Below are 17,788 nucleotides of genomic sequence, written 5' to 3' on the forward strand. Positions count from 1 at the left end.
GTTTATGCAGAATGTCAGCTGACCTACTCTCAGGACTGCTTGTATTAACTTCAGAACAACATCGCTACTGAGCTGCATCGTTTTGGGTGCCGCCTTCAATTTGAAACATCAACAATCTCTGGAATATGAAGGACGTATTGGAGAGTTAATATCTTGTGCAGGTGAAGAAGACCATAGAATATAACATGATGAGAGTAATAATGGTAACTTACCTCATCTTGGTAGATGAAGAAAAGCATGATAGACAGGATTTCCAGGAAGAAGATGAGCAGGAGGAGGATAAAGAACTGTGGAGACACAGAGAGAAGAGAGAAGACAAATGAGTAATTTAACACATCATTTATCAGTACAGTACAGAAGGACAACAAAGAGGATAATAGAAATCTTTATGTGAAGACTAAATGATTTGGACAATGAAGCGAAGAGAAAACCACAGCGCTCGAGAGAAATGAGCAAAGACTTTCAAGGAAAAAAGAGCTGGCAAAATAAGAGTGACTGAAGCCTTCATGTTTCTAACTGACAGGTCAAGAGTACAGAGAGCGAGGAAAGGGAAGGAGATGGGGCTATCAGTAGCACAGCCTGGGAGACGTGATGTACAGTTTTCCTCGACTTTGGAATTTGTTAGAGGAGCCCCATTTTATTCCTCGCCAGTCCCGATCCCCCTCTCCTCTCTATAGAGGCCAGGCTGAGCTGCTTGATGGGCGATAGATCTTCTTCCTGCGGGCCCATTTGAGTGCTTAAAACAGTTACGAGCTCATCCATCACCTACTCGGCTGGGGCACGGCTCTGTCTCTCACACATGGGAGTCACAGTTGGAAACACGGAGGAGGGAAACATTTTGAGAGACAACTGTACAATGTTCCTGAAGGTCATAAAACTATCTCAATGAAACAGCACAAGATTATAAGCTGCTGTCTGGGGACAAATACATGTACGCACATCAGTGTTATGCAGCAATTGAAGACCGAGAAAACCAGCCATTCTGGCTGGCTGGCTTAGAGGATGTGGTTGGTCAGCCCTGCCAATTCACCTCTTTAAAGACTGACATTTCACAACCACTTCTAAAAGAATTCATTTTAAAGTTGGCACAAAAGCCTATGTTAAGGAGAGGCTGATTGTGCTACTACTCTAGGGACCTCAAATCCAACAATTCTTGTTGATGGGGCAATTTATCATTAATAGATTTGTAACTCATTAGTACGTAGAATTCACATAATTTGGGAACTGTGCGCGGCCTACAATATGAGCCCCATATTGTCGGCATATATTTGCTGACATCCTTAAAAGAGCTGAATGAACTGTCAGCATCCCCGTTGGTGATGTTCTCAGATGTGCAGGCAACTATGTCCTGTTTTGATATTGAAGAAAACGCAAAAATAATTCATGCAGGATCTGGAGATGTGAGGGTCTTTTAAGGATATGTGTTTGCTTTATTTGACTCATGTGCTAGAGCTGACTGAGCCATGAGTGGCAAACACAAGCTTTTGAGGAAATCGTGACAACCAGCAAGTAAGATTTGTTTTTCTCCTTTTATTAAATAAAAGCACAGGCATCCAGAGTGCTAGTGTTGCTTCTTACCAGCCCTTAGGTAAGCATTTTAACAATATCATTATGCACTGAATGGAGCATGGGTAAAAACTTGACCTTAGCATGTAGCTCAAAGCACTGCGGTGCAGCACAGTATCAGCATTTACACTGTGAGCTTTGTTTTTTTAGACTCAGACAGAAACAGTGAAAGAGCATCACAGAGGGTCAAGACACGTTGCAAGTAGAGAAGGTTTATTTTTTTCAAACAAATCGTGGCTCCGTGTCCTTTGTGTATTCCAGGTGTTTTCTCGACAGTGGATGTGAGTGTTGCTAGTTCACAGGACTGGCATCAAGCAGTGGCCCTAAGGTCTTTTGGCAGCACCTGCATGAATGAATCACTAAGCGTGGAAAGGATGAAAGTCTCAGTGGCAACCCTGGAAGATGATAGACCGACTAGGTATCAAACCGATGGCAGTGTACAACCCACGGCGCGTTTGACTCACTTGCGCTCTTTTCAAGAGGTGCTCTCAAATAACCATCTGAAATCAATTTCTATTGTTTCGTCAGCCTTCATTGTCTGAGCATAATGTTCTGCCTTGTGTAAAAATTCCAGTAATCGCTAATGTTTTTTTTTAGGTGCTTATTTTAACTGAGGGAATATTCTCCAGTGTGGTTTAAAGAGAGTCAGTATTTTGGGGGTAATGAAATGTTGTGTGTTTTTCTCTTGGTTTTATTTATTATTCTTTTGTTGTTGTTCTTATGAGCGACAGTTCTGCAACCAAAAATAAAAGCAGACAGTTTAAATATATAGTTAAGAGACACTGAAAAATAAAATAAATAGACAACTTCAGCAAAACTCCAAAAACAGCAAAAGTCAAGTCTGACTCTCTGCCATTCTGCCTCTTGTGATAGTTCTTGACCCGTTATTGATCCTCGAAGGAAAATATTTTTTCCCTTTTCAGCGTTAAGAGAGAGAGTAGAGATCGAGCAACACATTTACATTCAGTGCAACGGTCAAAAGTTTCAGAGGAGACGGATGTTGCCAAGGGCACTCTTCCCACTGTTGTAACTGCACCCACCAATTCTTTGCCACGAGAAGGCAGAAGGATCCCAAAACAAGAAGACCGAATAGGACCTATGAACAGAAAACATCATGTTTATCCCACCAACAGTAGAATTATGTTATTTTATGAGCTGTGTTTTCTCTTAGGCAACACACAACAACCTGTAGGTCTGCAAACTTTTGGTAAGTTTGGTGTCCTCATGTTTATGGTATAAGAAAATAACCAATATGCACAGCACTTCTGAATAACCAGGCTATGGCTTAGGAGGTAGAGAAGGTCATCTACTAATTGGAAGTTTGGTGGTTCAATTCCTGGCTGCTCCATAGTGTGCCATAGAATCCTAGAGCAAGGTAGTGAACCCCGAGTTGTTCCTGATCTATTCATCAGTGTGAATGTTAGATAGAAAGCACTTAGATTGCATGAATGTGTGTGAATGCAAATGTGTTGTATAAAGGGCTTTGAGTGCTATATAAGAACTAAAATCACAGATACAATGATTTTGGGTTGATGCTATTAGAATAAATGGAGCATTATTTTGGATTTGGGGAGTTTTCACTCTTCCAACAAGCTTAGTCAGCAAGGCCTGTTTACATCACACTGACACATCTACCTGCTAATTAGTACTAAGTCACATATGAGGGAAATTTTTCATTCATCAAACTGTATTACAGCCTACTTGGTCTGTTAGCATATGTACCCACATAGCAAGTTATTTGTTAAGTAACTGCATTAATAGTAGCCACATCCCAAAATTGGAAAACCTAAGGCATTATACAATTTATACTGTATGGGTGGGTTATTAAAAAACAATGATACGTAGCACTTTTAAGCATGTTTATTTCTCCTGTACGGCTGAACATTTAACATAGGGATGTGTGGAAACTGACTTGGCAACCTCATGGGGGGCACTGAAGGAACTGCAGTTTTCTGCATTTCTGCACTGGCTTAGTTATTTATTCCTGGAGGTCACAACTTGTTCATAGCTCAGCAAGTAAAGTTAAAAAATAATTAGAATTGTAGTCTGCTGACTTACAGGGGCACTGACTAAGGCTTGTGTTATAACCCTGAGTTGATAAGTTGTTTTACCAAGGAAAAAAGATGAATGCAACAGTCCTATTTATATCCTCTCTTTACTGCCTCAGTGGCTGTCCATGTTCTTGGGTGTGTCTCTGAAGCTGCGAAATTACAACAGCGAGCAAAGCAAGGGGACATCGTTAAGAACGAGAAGCTGGTAGTCACCAGCACTTGTAAAACAAACAGACTCGTCCCCCCGTGGCTCTCTGAATATTTCTCCATCACTCTGCTCTTAATAGGAAGTTTAACTCTTCTTCTTTAGACCACAGGCAACAGCCACACTCAGTGGAATCATTCTATGGCAGAAGACTGCACTCTGTTTTTCTAATATAATGCAAGAGAGCTATTAAAAAAGCTTGCGGAATTTCAAGCTGCAGCATTCAGTGGGTTGCAATTATCAAAGGGCTGCAGAAATTAACTGTAAGTGATGAAAATCCATTTGTGAACTGCATAGAAATAGAACTAATCATAAAAGCAATAACAGCATGCCAGTTAGATGCAGAACTATCAAGCAATTACTTGCTTTCTTGATGAAATGTAATTCACTTAAAAGAACAGAGGCAACTTCCCAGTCTTATATTTAAGTTTTACCCCTTTCAGATTTCTTCATTTTTGCGTGTTTATAAAACTTGTTTCACATCATCAAGCAAATTTTTATATAAGACAAAGATAGCCTGAGTGAATACTAAAAAATCAGCTTTTAAATGATAATTTCATTTATTAAATCATGAATTAACCGTGATTATGTGCATTGTTTGGAAAGCTGAGTCACTACCCTCACCTAGGCCTAATCACTGCCAGACCTGCTGAATCAAGAAATCACTTAAATAGAAACTGTTGGACACAGTGAAGCAGGCTCAAAGATACCAAAAAGCAACATATCATGCCACAATTTAAAGAAACAGTTGAGAAACAAAGTAATTGATATCTATTAGCCTGGGAAGGGTTACAAAGCCATTACTAAGGTTTTGGGACTCCAGTGAACCACAGTGAGAGTCAGTATCCACAAATGGAGAAAACTTGGAACCTTCTCAGGAGTAGCCGAGCTACCAAAATTACTCTGAGGGCGCATCGACTCATCCAGGAGGTCACAGAAGAACCCAGAACAACATCCACTGGTCAAAAAAATAAAGGGAACACTTAAACAACACAATATAACTCCAAGTAAATCAAACTTCTGTGAAATCAAACTGTCCACTTAGGAAGCAACACTGATTGACAATCAGTTTCACATGCTGTTGTGCAAATGGAACAGACAACAGGTGGAAATTATTGGCAATCAGCAAGACACACTCAATAAAGGAGTGGTTCTGCAGGTGGGGACCACAGACCACTTCTCAGTACCTATGCTTTCTGGCTGATGTTTTGGTCACTTTTGAATGTTGGTTGTAATGTTGTTGTAATTGATGAATTCTGCTCTCTACCAGAAAATCCTGAAAGAGAAGTTCTGGCCATCAGTTCATGCTCTGAAGCTCAAGCTCACTTGGGTTATGCAGCAGGACAATGATCCAAAACACACCAGCAAGTCCACCTCTGAATGGAGTACAAGCTTAAATAAAATTGAGCATCTGTTCATGCTTGAAACTGCTTCAGTGTGGCTGTATTAAAACATTTCTGCATAGAGGAGTGGTCCAAAATTCCTCCACAGCAATGTGAAACACTCATTGCCAGTTGCGCAAGGGTGGCACAACCAGTTTTTAGGTTCAGGGGGGCAATTACCTTTTCAAATAGGGCCAGGTAGGTTTGAATTGTTTTTTTCCCTATATTAATGAAATCATCATTTAAAAAGAGCATTTTACATTTACTCCGGTTATCTTTGTCTAATACTAAAATTTGTTTGATGAGCTGAATCCTGTAAGTTTAACAAATATGCAAAAAAACCCCAAGAAATCAGGAAGGGAGCAAATACTTTTTCACAGTACTGTAAATGCCACTTTCTATGTGAAAGGACTGTTTTAATTGAGATGTGAAATATATTTTTAAAAACAGCACTTTTTTTCAAGTTTCTCTGCAAGGATGTTGTCTGATAACACTTTATATGTCACACTTGTTTATGTAATGATATTTGTGTGAATGATATGGAAGGAACATATCACAGCTAAACCTTAAACCTGAAGTGGGCTCGTGTTGTTCTGTTGTGCACTCATATCCTCACAGTAATAAATTATTAGAAACAAAGACTTGGATCCCATTACCAAACCAGGCTCGATATGTTTCCCCTGAAATGTCATTATTCAAACTGAAATAGGTTGTTCTGTTTACAGCAGTGGCTTCCAGCTGCATAAATACAGAAGAAAAGATTTATAGAAGATCAAAGAAAAAAAGAAAGCAAAAATGAGGCTTTTATGGAGTAAAAACATTACAGCTTACAAATTTGCTGTCAAACAACTCTTATTTTTAAACTTATGGCTAGTCACTCTGATTCTCTATTGAGTTTACTGTACTTGCCAGTGCATGGGCAGTACTGTATTCACTGCTTTTGTAAGGGGTCACAAAAGATTAAGTAGCTATAAAATGTAAAAATTCAACCTTAAAGGCAACAAGATACAATAGGAGTTACAGCAATTCCCACTTAAATGGAGGAGAAATAGAAAATTTATAATCGACAAGCACAAGTACCTCAATACTGTGCCCATGAGCCATCACGTTATGATATGCTCTGAATCTTGTATGAACTCTGTTTTCCGTGCTGAAATGCTTACTTTGGTCACGCAGTCGCAGGCTGACTAACAGCAAGAAGGATTCATTTTGACCTGAGACCTCTTATTACTCTCATCACAGAATATGAAACTAGGTCTCTATGAGCAACCCTGTGTGATACAGATATCACTACTGACATATGTAATGGTGTATATAATCATGTTACTCTAACAGAAGAGAGACAAAGCTGTGTAAAATGGGCCTTTCAGAGCTCTCTTTTCCAGCTGCAGCAGGCTGGTGTCCTGCAGGTTTTGGTTCCATTAGAGTTTTTGTTCCATGAGAGTTAATGAGCCACAGATAGTTTGTATCTAACTGATGCCTTCAGGGAGCAGCAAAAACTTGCAGGACACCAACTCTGGATAACAAGAATAGAGGTCTTTTTTTTTTTTTTTTTTTTTAAAGTATTTTCATGTGTTTTTTTCTTCTGTAGAATAATTCATAGTACAGTGAACAGTGCTGCAATTACTTACTTGGGAGCTGGGATTTATGTTGTCGTATTTGTGCTTCCTTTAGGTAAGCTTTAATATATCTGGAGAACAGTAGCTTTTATTGGCCTATAAAGACTAAATGGGGATTGAACACTTTATAAAAATTTATGTAGTGGACTCCAGAGGGTTCCTTGCATATATGCTCATGTCATTTACATGACTTGTTTGGCCAACCGTGCTAATATACCTCTGCAGCAGTGACTGGCACCTTAGGATGAACTATTATCAAAGTCCAGGCACAGGGATCGATGCACGCTGTGATTTCTTTGCAGTATGAAAGCTACAGTAGCGCTTTGTATGCTGACAGACCAGTAAGACTGGTGAAGCAGTCACGTCAGGCACACAATCTATGAGCACTTCCAAAATCAATACCTGAGCCCTTTCTGCCTTTAGCGTACATAGAGGGAAGCGTTTGAGGTGATGGCCTTGTTGTTTTCGTGTGGTCCGTCTAATAATTTTTACAAGTTCTATCCCTCAGACCCATGTGAAGCTGTTCAGTGCAAACAGTCTGCTTCCATTTTCATGCGGTGATGTGACCTTTCTTGATTATCTGTGGGTAAACCCACTACATTTCCTCTGTGCCCTCTGACTTCAAATATATTGACTGTAAGACCTGACTAGTTTGAAACATGGCTTTAATTACCCATTTCCTGGTTGAAAATGGAAGCATCCCCAAATGGCTCATATTTTCAACTTAAATGGACCAAGTATTGGATTTTGCCTGCAAATCAGGTTTAATGACATGACTACTCATTGCACTCCAGCTAAGGACGGCTTTTTTACCAAGAAGTAGACCTGTTTGCCTATAACACATACTGTAGTTGTATCTTAAACAGAACAATCACAGAAACAAGTAATCCATTATTCCTTTGTTTGTAATCGGTGCACAGAAATGTGAAAAAAGGGGCCATTTTCTTCCTTTTTGTATGAAGATTGCTAATTAACATGTTATAAAACTTCTTTTATTTGTACATAGACCGAAATATAATTCTCCATTCATGTATGTAAAGTAAGAGGAACTGGAAAAACAATCTGACTTGAGAGTGTTCAAACTTTGTCCCACGTCTTTTTTCCAGTCCTCTGATTTCTGGCATCAACAACGTATTTTCAAGCAGAGAACTGCCACTTACTGGATATTTTCTTTACTTCTCTGTAAACAGTAGCAATGGTTGTGTGGGACAGTCCCAGTAGATTACCAATTCCTGAAATATTCAAAACAGCAATCACTTTTCCTCCTCATTCTGATGCTCAATTTGAATTTCAGCAGATTGTCTTGACCATGTCAAGATGATCCAAAATGCACAGAGCAGCTGCCACATAATTGGCTGATGATTTGCATTAGAAAGCTTTTAAACAGTTGTGCTTAACAAAGTGGCTTTATATTTGCCCGCTCATAATAACTGTACAGGAGGTTTTTTCCTCATAGCCAGCCTGTCTAAATTGTACCAAAGCTTAACGTTATGTATTATTTCACAGGTCCTAGGCCTTGTATCAGCTAATTTTGAGTTACTAAATTTGACCTCTTAACTCTTAAATAATATTTCTTGCTTTGCATTAATTGTACTGACACAACATCAAAGAATTGTGTGCTACAGTTTTGATGAATGCCACTCCAGCAGTAATTTACAGCTGTCCGTGTGATGCACCCAGCTGACCAGGCTAGCTAGTGATGGCGGATTGCATCAATAAAATGCAGACCATTGCACTGTGGGATGTTTTTTTTTTTCATTCAATACAGTAGCAGAAAGGTGGATCCATATTTACTGTCTGGACTCCAATATAGTGGTGGACAGCAAATAGAATATACCATCTAAAGAATAAGAAGGGATTTTGGACACAAAGCTAAAGTTTTTTCTTGACTTGGTGCAGTGATTTCCTGAGGTCTCTCCAGGTTGCTTGGCAACATATCTGTGAAGCTAGAGGTCCAGTATGCTTCTCTTTATATTGAGAGGCAGCCATTGCACTAATCACAACAAATTGGTAAGTTTATCCAAAATTTGTACACCATTTGCATCCGAGCATCAGCTTACTCTACAACCTTTAAATTTAAGGTTTATGCTGTCTGTGCAAGGAAAGAGCATTTAATAAGAGAATAGTGCTTTTATTGCTCATGGTCTACAGCTAAAAAAAAAGGTCATTGGGACCATCGCAGGCTGTTTTTTTCAAATTACTAGACTCTAATTACATCATAGTAACTCCAATCCAAAGCACTGCTAAACATGAATACTGGAGGGCACAATAGGAACAAATTGGTTATGTCCTAAAAAAAATATTAGGATGTAGTTTTACATTCACATGAAAGCTAAAGATATCACTGAAGACGCACAAATTACAGAACAGCAAAAGCATATTTTGAAAACTATAACTGATGTTTGGTGCTACAAATGAAAAAGAAAGGTCTGCAAAAGGCAATGATGCTTTTCCAACACAGAGTGCAAAAGTAATTCCTGAAATATCTCACAGCAACACTGCAGTGCTCTGTGTCCCTCATCAGCAATCAATATGCTAATTAGCCCTAAAATTTGAAGGGAGATGAATCTTTTCTAATCTCCATGAAGAACGTGCCGTTCTGTCACTCAGTGAAGAAGGCTTATAATTTGCCTGGTCTCATTTTATTGACACGGAGCAGGGATCTGTCCGGTCACTGTGGGGAAAATGTCATGGATCACGTTAATGATCAACACTAAGACTCGTTCCCACAGAGCTCATAATTGCTTACTCCTGCTGTGCGATTTTCCTAATAATTAATTCTATTTTTTACCCACACAGAATTATTCTTCCAGCTAAATCCATGAAGTGCCCGATTTCAGGTGTTTGTTTGTTTTCGTTTTTCAGAGCTCTCGATCCTGTAAGGATCTGGCGTTCACACTTTATAGGGATGCCCATTTTTACACTTGCAGTTCAAGTCAAGCTTTGTATAAAACATAGAGGTGTTTGATATATAATGATTTAATTTGTATAATACTATGTTTGCATATAGCTCGCCAGCAAATTCAGATGAATCATGTATCAGACGCTGCCACTGTAAATTCATACTTGATTAAAATGCACTGTAGCACTCTACACTGTCTTTCACTTCTGTCCACATGTATTTTATACATATAAGAGATGGTTCATTATAACATTGATCAAACAGCTGAAAGTTTGGTGGAAATACTCCTTAATTGTGGCTAATATGTGTACATTTGAAGTGTGCTTTGAAACTGCTGACATAGCCACAGGGAGATTTTAGTTTATTTATTTTTTCATCAATTTAAATGCAGAAAAGTGGGCTAATCCACCACCTAGTGCTGATATAATTTTTAAAACAACTAGTACATGAAATTCAAATGCAGTTTGTAGCATACACACACACACAAACATTCATGGAATACAAATTACTTTCTGAAAAATACTGCCATGACAGACCTTGTCACGATTCCACTTTGGATAGTATTCTGTCACTGAAAAAAGCCCATAAGTGATGTAAATTATATTCGTTTTTTTTTTTTTTAATATTAATATGTGTTGCATAGTTCTTTCTGTGATTACAACAGTCCCCCAACATTATTCACAGCAGCTGTGCAAACAGACAACCGTAAGGGGCTGGTTTTACTGGGATTAGTGAGGCTACTAAAAGTATTTCCAGGCATTAAACTGAAAGAGGAGCAACTACTGTATCTCATTAGGGCCACTGACAAAAAGTCTAGGCCCCCATATGGCCCATAAGCTGTGCTGAAATTTTTTTTTTTTCCTGCAAGCTCAGAGAAGACTGTGAACTCCTTATTAACAATATAAATTTCATTCAAGTTATTAAATTTTTCATCACTGTTGCAATGTATGGTTCTGTCCATTTTTTATTTTTATTTCTTTTTAGGGGATAAAATCTGTCAGACAAACAGACAAAATATTCAACCTGCAGCACGTCAGCAATGCCATTCAAGCAGCAGGTAACAGGGAAAGGTAGCACTGGTTTTAACAACAGCTTCCAGGCTGTCTGATTGAGATGGGGAATTGGACAGTTTTCCTGCAAAAAAACAACTTCTCAAAGTATCTTGGCAGCATTAAGTGCAGTAAGTGTGGCTATATGATTTTAATACCTCTGCAAAACAACACTGTACTTGAATGATGATGTATAGGTTTTTTTTTAAACTATATTGTAACTTGGCTGCCTGGATTTAGCTGTTTATGTGCATTATAGGCACAAGCAAAAACCTGGTCTACAGACTTGTATGGTTAATTTATGTTTTTACTCTTAATACATTTGTCATAACTTAGAGTCAGATGACAAAAGTTTGTAGCTTCTAAACACTTAGCAACAGAATTATATGTGTGTGTGTGTGTGTGTGTGTGTGTGTGTGTGTGTGTGTGTGTGTGTGTGTGTGTGTGTGTGATCTTAAAGTACTGGGTACTCAGGGTTCCTCCCACAGTCCAAAGACATGCAGTTAGTGAGTTTAGGTTAATTGGTGTTTCTAAACTGCCCATAGGTGTGAATGTGAGTGTGAATGGTTGCAGCCTGTCAGGGGTGTACCCTGCCTCTCGCCCTGTGGCAGCTGGGATGGGCTCCAGCACCCCTGTGACCCTGAACTGGATAAGTGGAAGAAGATGAATGGATATTTATTTGTCTTCTTTGCAAGCTACATAGAAACCTGTTTAGTTTTAAAGACAAACAAAACCTAACCTGTAAAGCTTGGGTTTGATGTTTAATGTTGGCCAGTGATAATCACCAAAAAAACATTATGGGCAACATACATTGAATGTGGCACATGAAACAAACACAAATGGAGAACGTACCATCACATTTGCAAGGGGAAGATGAAATGAAGATAATATATATGAAAATCAAATGATTTTTGTTGAAATTGGCCCATCCATTAAAAGAGACATATGTACATGCATCCACTACAATCGTTACAGTACGATATCATATTTTAAACAAAGTAGGAATTTATACAGTTTTTATTGTAAGAAGCTGCTAGGTCATTATTTTTAATATTAGCATTATTTCTGTGTCCATCAATTCTGATGACAAATATTACCAGGTGAAGTTAATCAAGGTTTGTGGAATCAAATGTTTTAAAGTGCACAAAGTGTATTTACAGTTATGGTCCTTCCTGTAAGTAAATGACTCACAGATACCCACAGGCTATACTGGCCACGATATGATAGCAAAAAACTGAACAGTAGGTGGATGTTGATGGTTTCACTAAACACATCTGGACTGTCAGAAACCACGACATGAACCACGTGATTTAAACATTTAAGGAGCAAACACTTCGATCGGAGAGGAAGTGGTTCCTGGAGTAGCAGAAGAAGTTTGAAGCACTCTCAGGGCATGTATTGGCATTCTAACTTATCCTCAATTGAAGAGGATTTGTTAGTTTCATTCATTCCTAATCAATAACAGTATAGTATCAGTAACAGTATAATATAAAATTATTCTTGAACGAGAGCGAGAGCGCTTTCTTTTGCTATTACGCAGGAGGGGAATCAGCGCTCCGGATGATCTCTGTCAGGAATCATTACACAGTCGAAGATGTTGCCGCTGGAATATGACAAGACTGAAAAGGCAGCTAAAAACACACAATGTGACAAAGACATATACACAGTCACACAAAGTGAGAGCCCAAACACCCAGGAATGCAGGCAGATGGGTGAATACAGATCTTCCTCATTGAACGTACACACACGCTTCATTTGGGGTCTGTAGACCCAGAGAAACACATCGCATTGTTGTTTAAAGCTTAAACAGACCACTGCGGCTATGAAGCAAGTTTTCCTTCCAATCTGTTGAGCTAACTTTAGAATTAAAACAACAAAACTGTCATCAGCATTGTTAACAACTGCCGCTAGATGTTTGCACATATATTCTCATAAAAAGAAGACCGAAAATACATCGCAAACTCGCACCAGCATCCTCTGATTGCTCAAAGTGCTTCTTGCTTAGAATTGTGATCATAACATTTTTAGTTTCTGTAATTACTCCCCCGATCTTTCTATGTCCACAGAGGCATGGAGACTTGAGAAACCTCTGCAGTTCAGCTTCAAGCAAACCTCAAATGTAAAATGAATGTGCAAAAGCTATTTTACTCACCAAAGCATCACCAGTCAGCAGCTGTTCACAGCACTAAAAGCATTTTATGAAATGGTTACTTGTCAAATCGCTGGGATATCATATCAAAGACAGGTGTCCCAAAGCTGAAAATCATGCTGTCTGAAAATGCAAAAACGTATCACTTTATGAAAACTTCCTTATATTAGTTGTCATGACAATAACAACACTAGGGATCAAACAGAAGCCCATGAAAGCGTACCAAAAACAAGAAATGCTGTGCTGGAAAAACTATAATCTGAAAACACGGCATCATGTTTTTGTGTTTAAAGTAGTAGCAGTGGAATCAAAAAAACGTACTGCTAATAACTTACTGTCAGCAGCAGAGGACGGCTCTCTTTGACAGCTCCCACACAGCCAAGACAGCCGATCACCATGATGATCGTCCCCACTGCAATGAGCAGGTTGGCTGCAGACAGGGAGGGAAGGGATGATGACAGGGTGGCAAAGTTCCCTTGGGTCACCGAGAGCCAGACCCCGACGCCCAGTATGCCACATCCTCCCAACTGCAGGGGAAACACAAAGAGATGTAAAGCTGTCAGTGTGGTAAAGTATTTATAGATATGTTGTTACTTTGAGCTTGTTTTTTTTTTTTAAACTGCACACTGGTGAGAGCGTGCACAGATTGACAAGGGGAAACCACATGGAGAGGAGATGAACATGTCTCAGGAATGGCCTGTGATTCTGATGTTATAAGCACCACATCTGTCTGACAAAATCACCACGCACAGGTTAAAGGCAACAGCTGTGCTGTGATTTCAGCTATGCTCACATGTGAAATGATCACTCAGAGAGAAGATTAGAAGTGACAATGTGTCTTTCTTATTTTTCTCTCCCGCAGCGCACAGCCTCTGCCAGGCTGGGAGGAAAAAAAAAAACGCCACACAGCACATGTGCAAACGGCTGAGAAGCTGCCGCTCTTTCCTTTCTTCTACTCACTGAGCAAAAAAGGCACAGAGAGAGGTACACCTGGAGTGTGACAGCAAGAACTCGCACCGGAGGGGCAGTACTGGCGACCGTTTGTCCAAAAAGTAACTCGATTTGCAGTTATGCATTTCTTTTAAGTTATTTAGGGTGTGTGAAAAGTTGTTGCTACATCTAAAAAGCTGGCAACAGTGATGTGAACTTAAGTGTGATAATCACCGCTGTGAGTGAGAGGAATGTCTGACTCCTAAGCTGGTATATATATATTTCCACACTGAAAATAAACACATGGTCAAATGTTCACAAGACACACAAATAAGGGCATAATTAAGTTTGGGGGGGGGGGGGGGGGGTGTTAAACAGTAACTCTTTACTCTGTTGTGGATATTTGTGCTCTTTTTTTTTTCTTTTTTTTTTAATCCAGCCGGTGGCTAAATAGTGATGTTTTGACTCAACATGAAAACTTAAACTGCTGGGGCGGAAAATACATCCCCTCCTGGTGCTGGATCTAAAGTAAAGATACGATAAAACTCTGTGCTTCTGTGTTTTGTTTTGTATTTTTTTTCTCTGTGGGAGAGAAATCTTTAAGGAGCAAATGTGTACAGCTGAGAACTTCTGTCAGCCGGCGATATGATGAAATACGCCCTGGTGTACGTGGTTGGGTCAATATTAGGGTGAGACGCACTGTGATTGCAACATGTTCTGTTAATCTTTGATATATTTATTGAAGACCTTTCTGGTTTTGTAAGACATCTGTGCCTCAAAGTCTTCTCGCAAAAGTGAACCTGCAGCTCACTGCTGATTTCCATCACATGACCAATCGCAGTCAGCTGGGAGAAGTGTTTGAAGAATTCGGCTGCTCTGCTCTTCACTATTTTCAGTCCAAAGCCAGCAGGGCTCCTTTGAAATTTTGTCCTTAAGACCCAGAGCATGTTTGCCTTCAGAGACGCAGAATAATACTGGGTAAAGAAAGGTTTTCAAACATGCCTTAAAATGGGAGAAAGAGGAATCATGTTCACTCTCAACGGCCTCATGCCAGAACTCCCAAAGGCAATAAGATTTACATGGCTAAACACATGATTATTGTTTCTTCCCCCTCGTTTCTTTCTATTTCCAGCTATAGCACAAGATCTTATTTAATGAGCTCTTCAGCCAGAAGTAGGGCAAAGTTAAAATAAAAAAATAAAAAAAAACACTCAAGTGGAGCTCCAGCCATTGAAAGCAGGTTTCTCTTCACTATCTACCAAGGCCGGGAGGTTTCAGCAGCTCACAAATGAAGGGGCGTTGGGTCACTATTGCCTGCAACAGACCTTTATTACACCCCAGAGTGTGTTCTCTAATGATGATTGGATGCGCTGAGAAGGGCAAAGGAAGAAAAGGGAAAGCTCATAGATGGTGGTGGTGAACATTTTAAGGGCAGATTCAAAAGCCTGCTAGAGGACGTGAATGCACTTTATTTTAGTTCATTGCTGGCTGCAACCATCTGTAAAGAAGAGGAATACTTTGCCAAATTATTGATATCTGCTCAAATGTACTCAAACATGAACAGTTGATAGAATGAACGTTCGACAAATGTGTAGCTACAGCGTGTTGGCACTACAGATGGCAGTGCTTTTATTATTTAAAGGAAGAAAGAGAATTTTCTGGTCTCTCAAAGGCTTTGTGGTTTGAGTATAGACAAGGACATTTTCTTCTCACATTTCTCGTGAATATTTGACCTTGTGCTGCTATTGTCTGTACATTAATAAAGCAGACTCAAAGATCCTGACTTGAATTTGCCTGTAAGATGCGCAGAAATGCAACCAGATCTAAACCAGAACTTTTTTCTGTTTATACAGCCCTGTTTATATAACTCAGTCACTACTTAGATATGAGATTGATGGGTAAAACTGACCTTGAGTTTGTATACCAAGGTGAAGGAAACTCACTAAATGGCTCTTTCTTGTTTTCCTTTAATTGCTTATATTAAAAAAAAAAGGAAAATAATCATTATTATTTGCCAGAAGCAAAGGTCACATCTTGCATGGAGTCCAAAATGAGATGTTCAATTTAGAATCAACGCATACCGAGAAGAGGGAGAAAAGCATTTTCACTTGATTAGCGTGTTGACAGGAAATGTCATTTATCTGTCAGTCAGCTAACCAGTTAGTTCATGAATTGTTTCAACAGTTGAATACTGAGTAAGTACTGAGCCTTTAATCACAGCAGTCTCCTTGCACTTCTAAAACATTTGTGCAGTAACATTCCCAAATATTCCCTCCATCTAGCGGCTTTTACAGGCAGTTTTACATTTCCTCTGATCAGGACTCGTCTTGATTAGCACCCATCCCCCCCCAAAACAGCAGCTTAAATCTTTACAGTCACACCGATTTGCCATGTTTGAATTGACGCAGCCATCTGGACTGCCTCCCTCTCTACCAGCTACTCTGTGTGTTTGAAGCCTCTGAATCTGGCAGCTTGTTCAGGACCATGACTGTCAATGATCTGAATGTGAGAACATACAGTTTTCTTCAATAAACATCTATTAATTAAATGGCCCTTAGGAGATCAGAAACATTAAAAAAAAACAAAAAAACCCCAAAAAAACCTGTGTACAGTGGAGTAGATGTATCCACATTGATAGAGGTTTTTGAGATCATGATGAAAGGGTGTCTCTGAATATATTTCTTTTTCTAATAAAATATACATGTGCAGTGGATGTGCTTGACTCCTGAGTTTTGGATGCAAAATACACGTGTATCTTATAATGATTTTTCTTGCCGCATATGAATCTCAGTACTCTGATCTCCTTGCACTTCTGAGTGCTCCATCCACAGAGTAGGTCACGAGTTCATATACTTTAAATTAAGTATATCTCTTTGATTTAAGACATTATCTGGATTCTCTTATATACATGAATAACACGTTAACCTCTCAAGGGCGAGGATCAGTCAAGAGAGAGTTTTCATGGGCACCGTGCCAAAGGATGTCAGTTTGAATTCGCACGCTTCATGTATAATTTCTTCTGCGATACTTTGATGTGTGAATCATGTATGCGGTTTGTCCGAGGAGAGCGAATCCTTCTCGCCAAATCTGCTCTCGTGGTCATAGCCAGGTTGTGAGCTCTAAAGGTTGTTGGTTTATAATGTATCTTACAGTGTTGGTCTGTGCCACCTTATCACGTTACAGTATTTGATTTATGAAAGTAGAAGTGGAAAACCCGGAGTTAGGATTGTCTCTGCACTTCTGTCTTCTCGATTTTAGCAAAAGAAATTGGCCGCTGTTTTAAATGAAATATGTTACTGACAAAAAAAACACCTTAAAAAATGAAATGAAATAAAACACCATTCTTCAAAGAAAAAAAAAAAAAGTCTTTGCTGAGGTGGCAACTGACATGTCGTTGGTTCAAAGTTTCCCAGCTGAACATCTAAGGGAAAGCGATGGTATATGACTCTCATCAATTTCATACTCATCGAACCATTCAGTGACCCCTGATGCCCTATTGATTAAGGAAAGGTAATCACTCACAACAACTTTGTATTGATTAGCATTACCCTTTACCTCTATTTGTTCCCTTGTGTTACAGAGCCACCCCACCGCAGGGGTCAGACAGGATTGTGCCATTGTACACCACATATGCCGTCGCCCACTCGTCAAGAACACGGTGTAAAATGACTCATCTGACCATCATGTTTTTTCCACGTCAGCCTCTAGCTTTTGCATCATTGCATCATAAATTTGCATTCATCTCTGTAAAGAGACGCTCCTGGCAACTCATTTCTTAGTCAATTAGACAAGCGGGAAACAAACAGAAAACAGACACTCAGAAAACAGGTGAACTTTAGAAGAATCAGTGAATCAGAATCTGTGCAAATATTGTGTCTATGTTTACGAAATATCTGAAACCTTTATTCAGGTTCTTCAATAACAACTCAACTCCA

The 17,788-nt window shown here is 39.3% G+C and overlaps 1 protein-coding gene across 4 annotated transcripts in view; it reads right to left on the minus strand.

Moving 5' to 3' along the window:
• The window catches only part of tspan4a (tetraspanin 4a), a 158,482-nt gene that overhangs the window by 39,948 nt on the left and 100,746 nt on the right, over positions 1-17,788 (minus strand). For all 4 annotated transcript variants that reach the window (XM_030718934.1, XM_030718944.1, XM_030718926.1 and 1 more), the window contains 2 exons: positions 13,259-13,450; positions 213-287 (listed from right to left, as the gene is read on the minus strand). In XM_030718934.1, coding sequence (XP_030574794.1) covers positions 213-287; positions 13,259-13,450 — 267 coding nt within the window. The remainder of the gene's footprint in view (positions 1-212; positions 288-13,258; positions 13,451-17,788) is intronic.

This window comes from Archocentrus centrarchus, chromosome 3 (assembly GCF_007364275.1).
Source record: "Archocentrus centrarchus isolate MPI-CPG fArcCen1 chromosome 3, fArcCen1, whole genome shotgun sequence".
Taxonomy (NCBI): domain Eukaryota; kingdom Metazoa; phylum Chordata; class Actinopteri; order Cichliformes; family Cichlidae; genus Archocentrus; species Archocentrus centrarchus.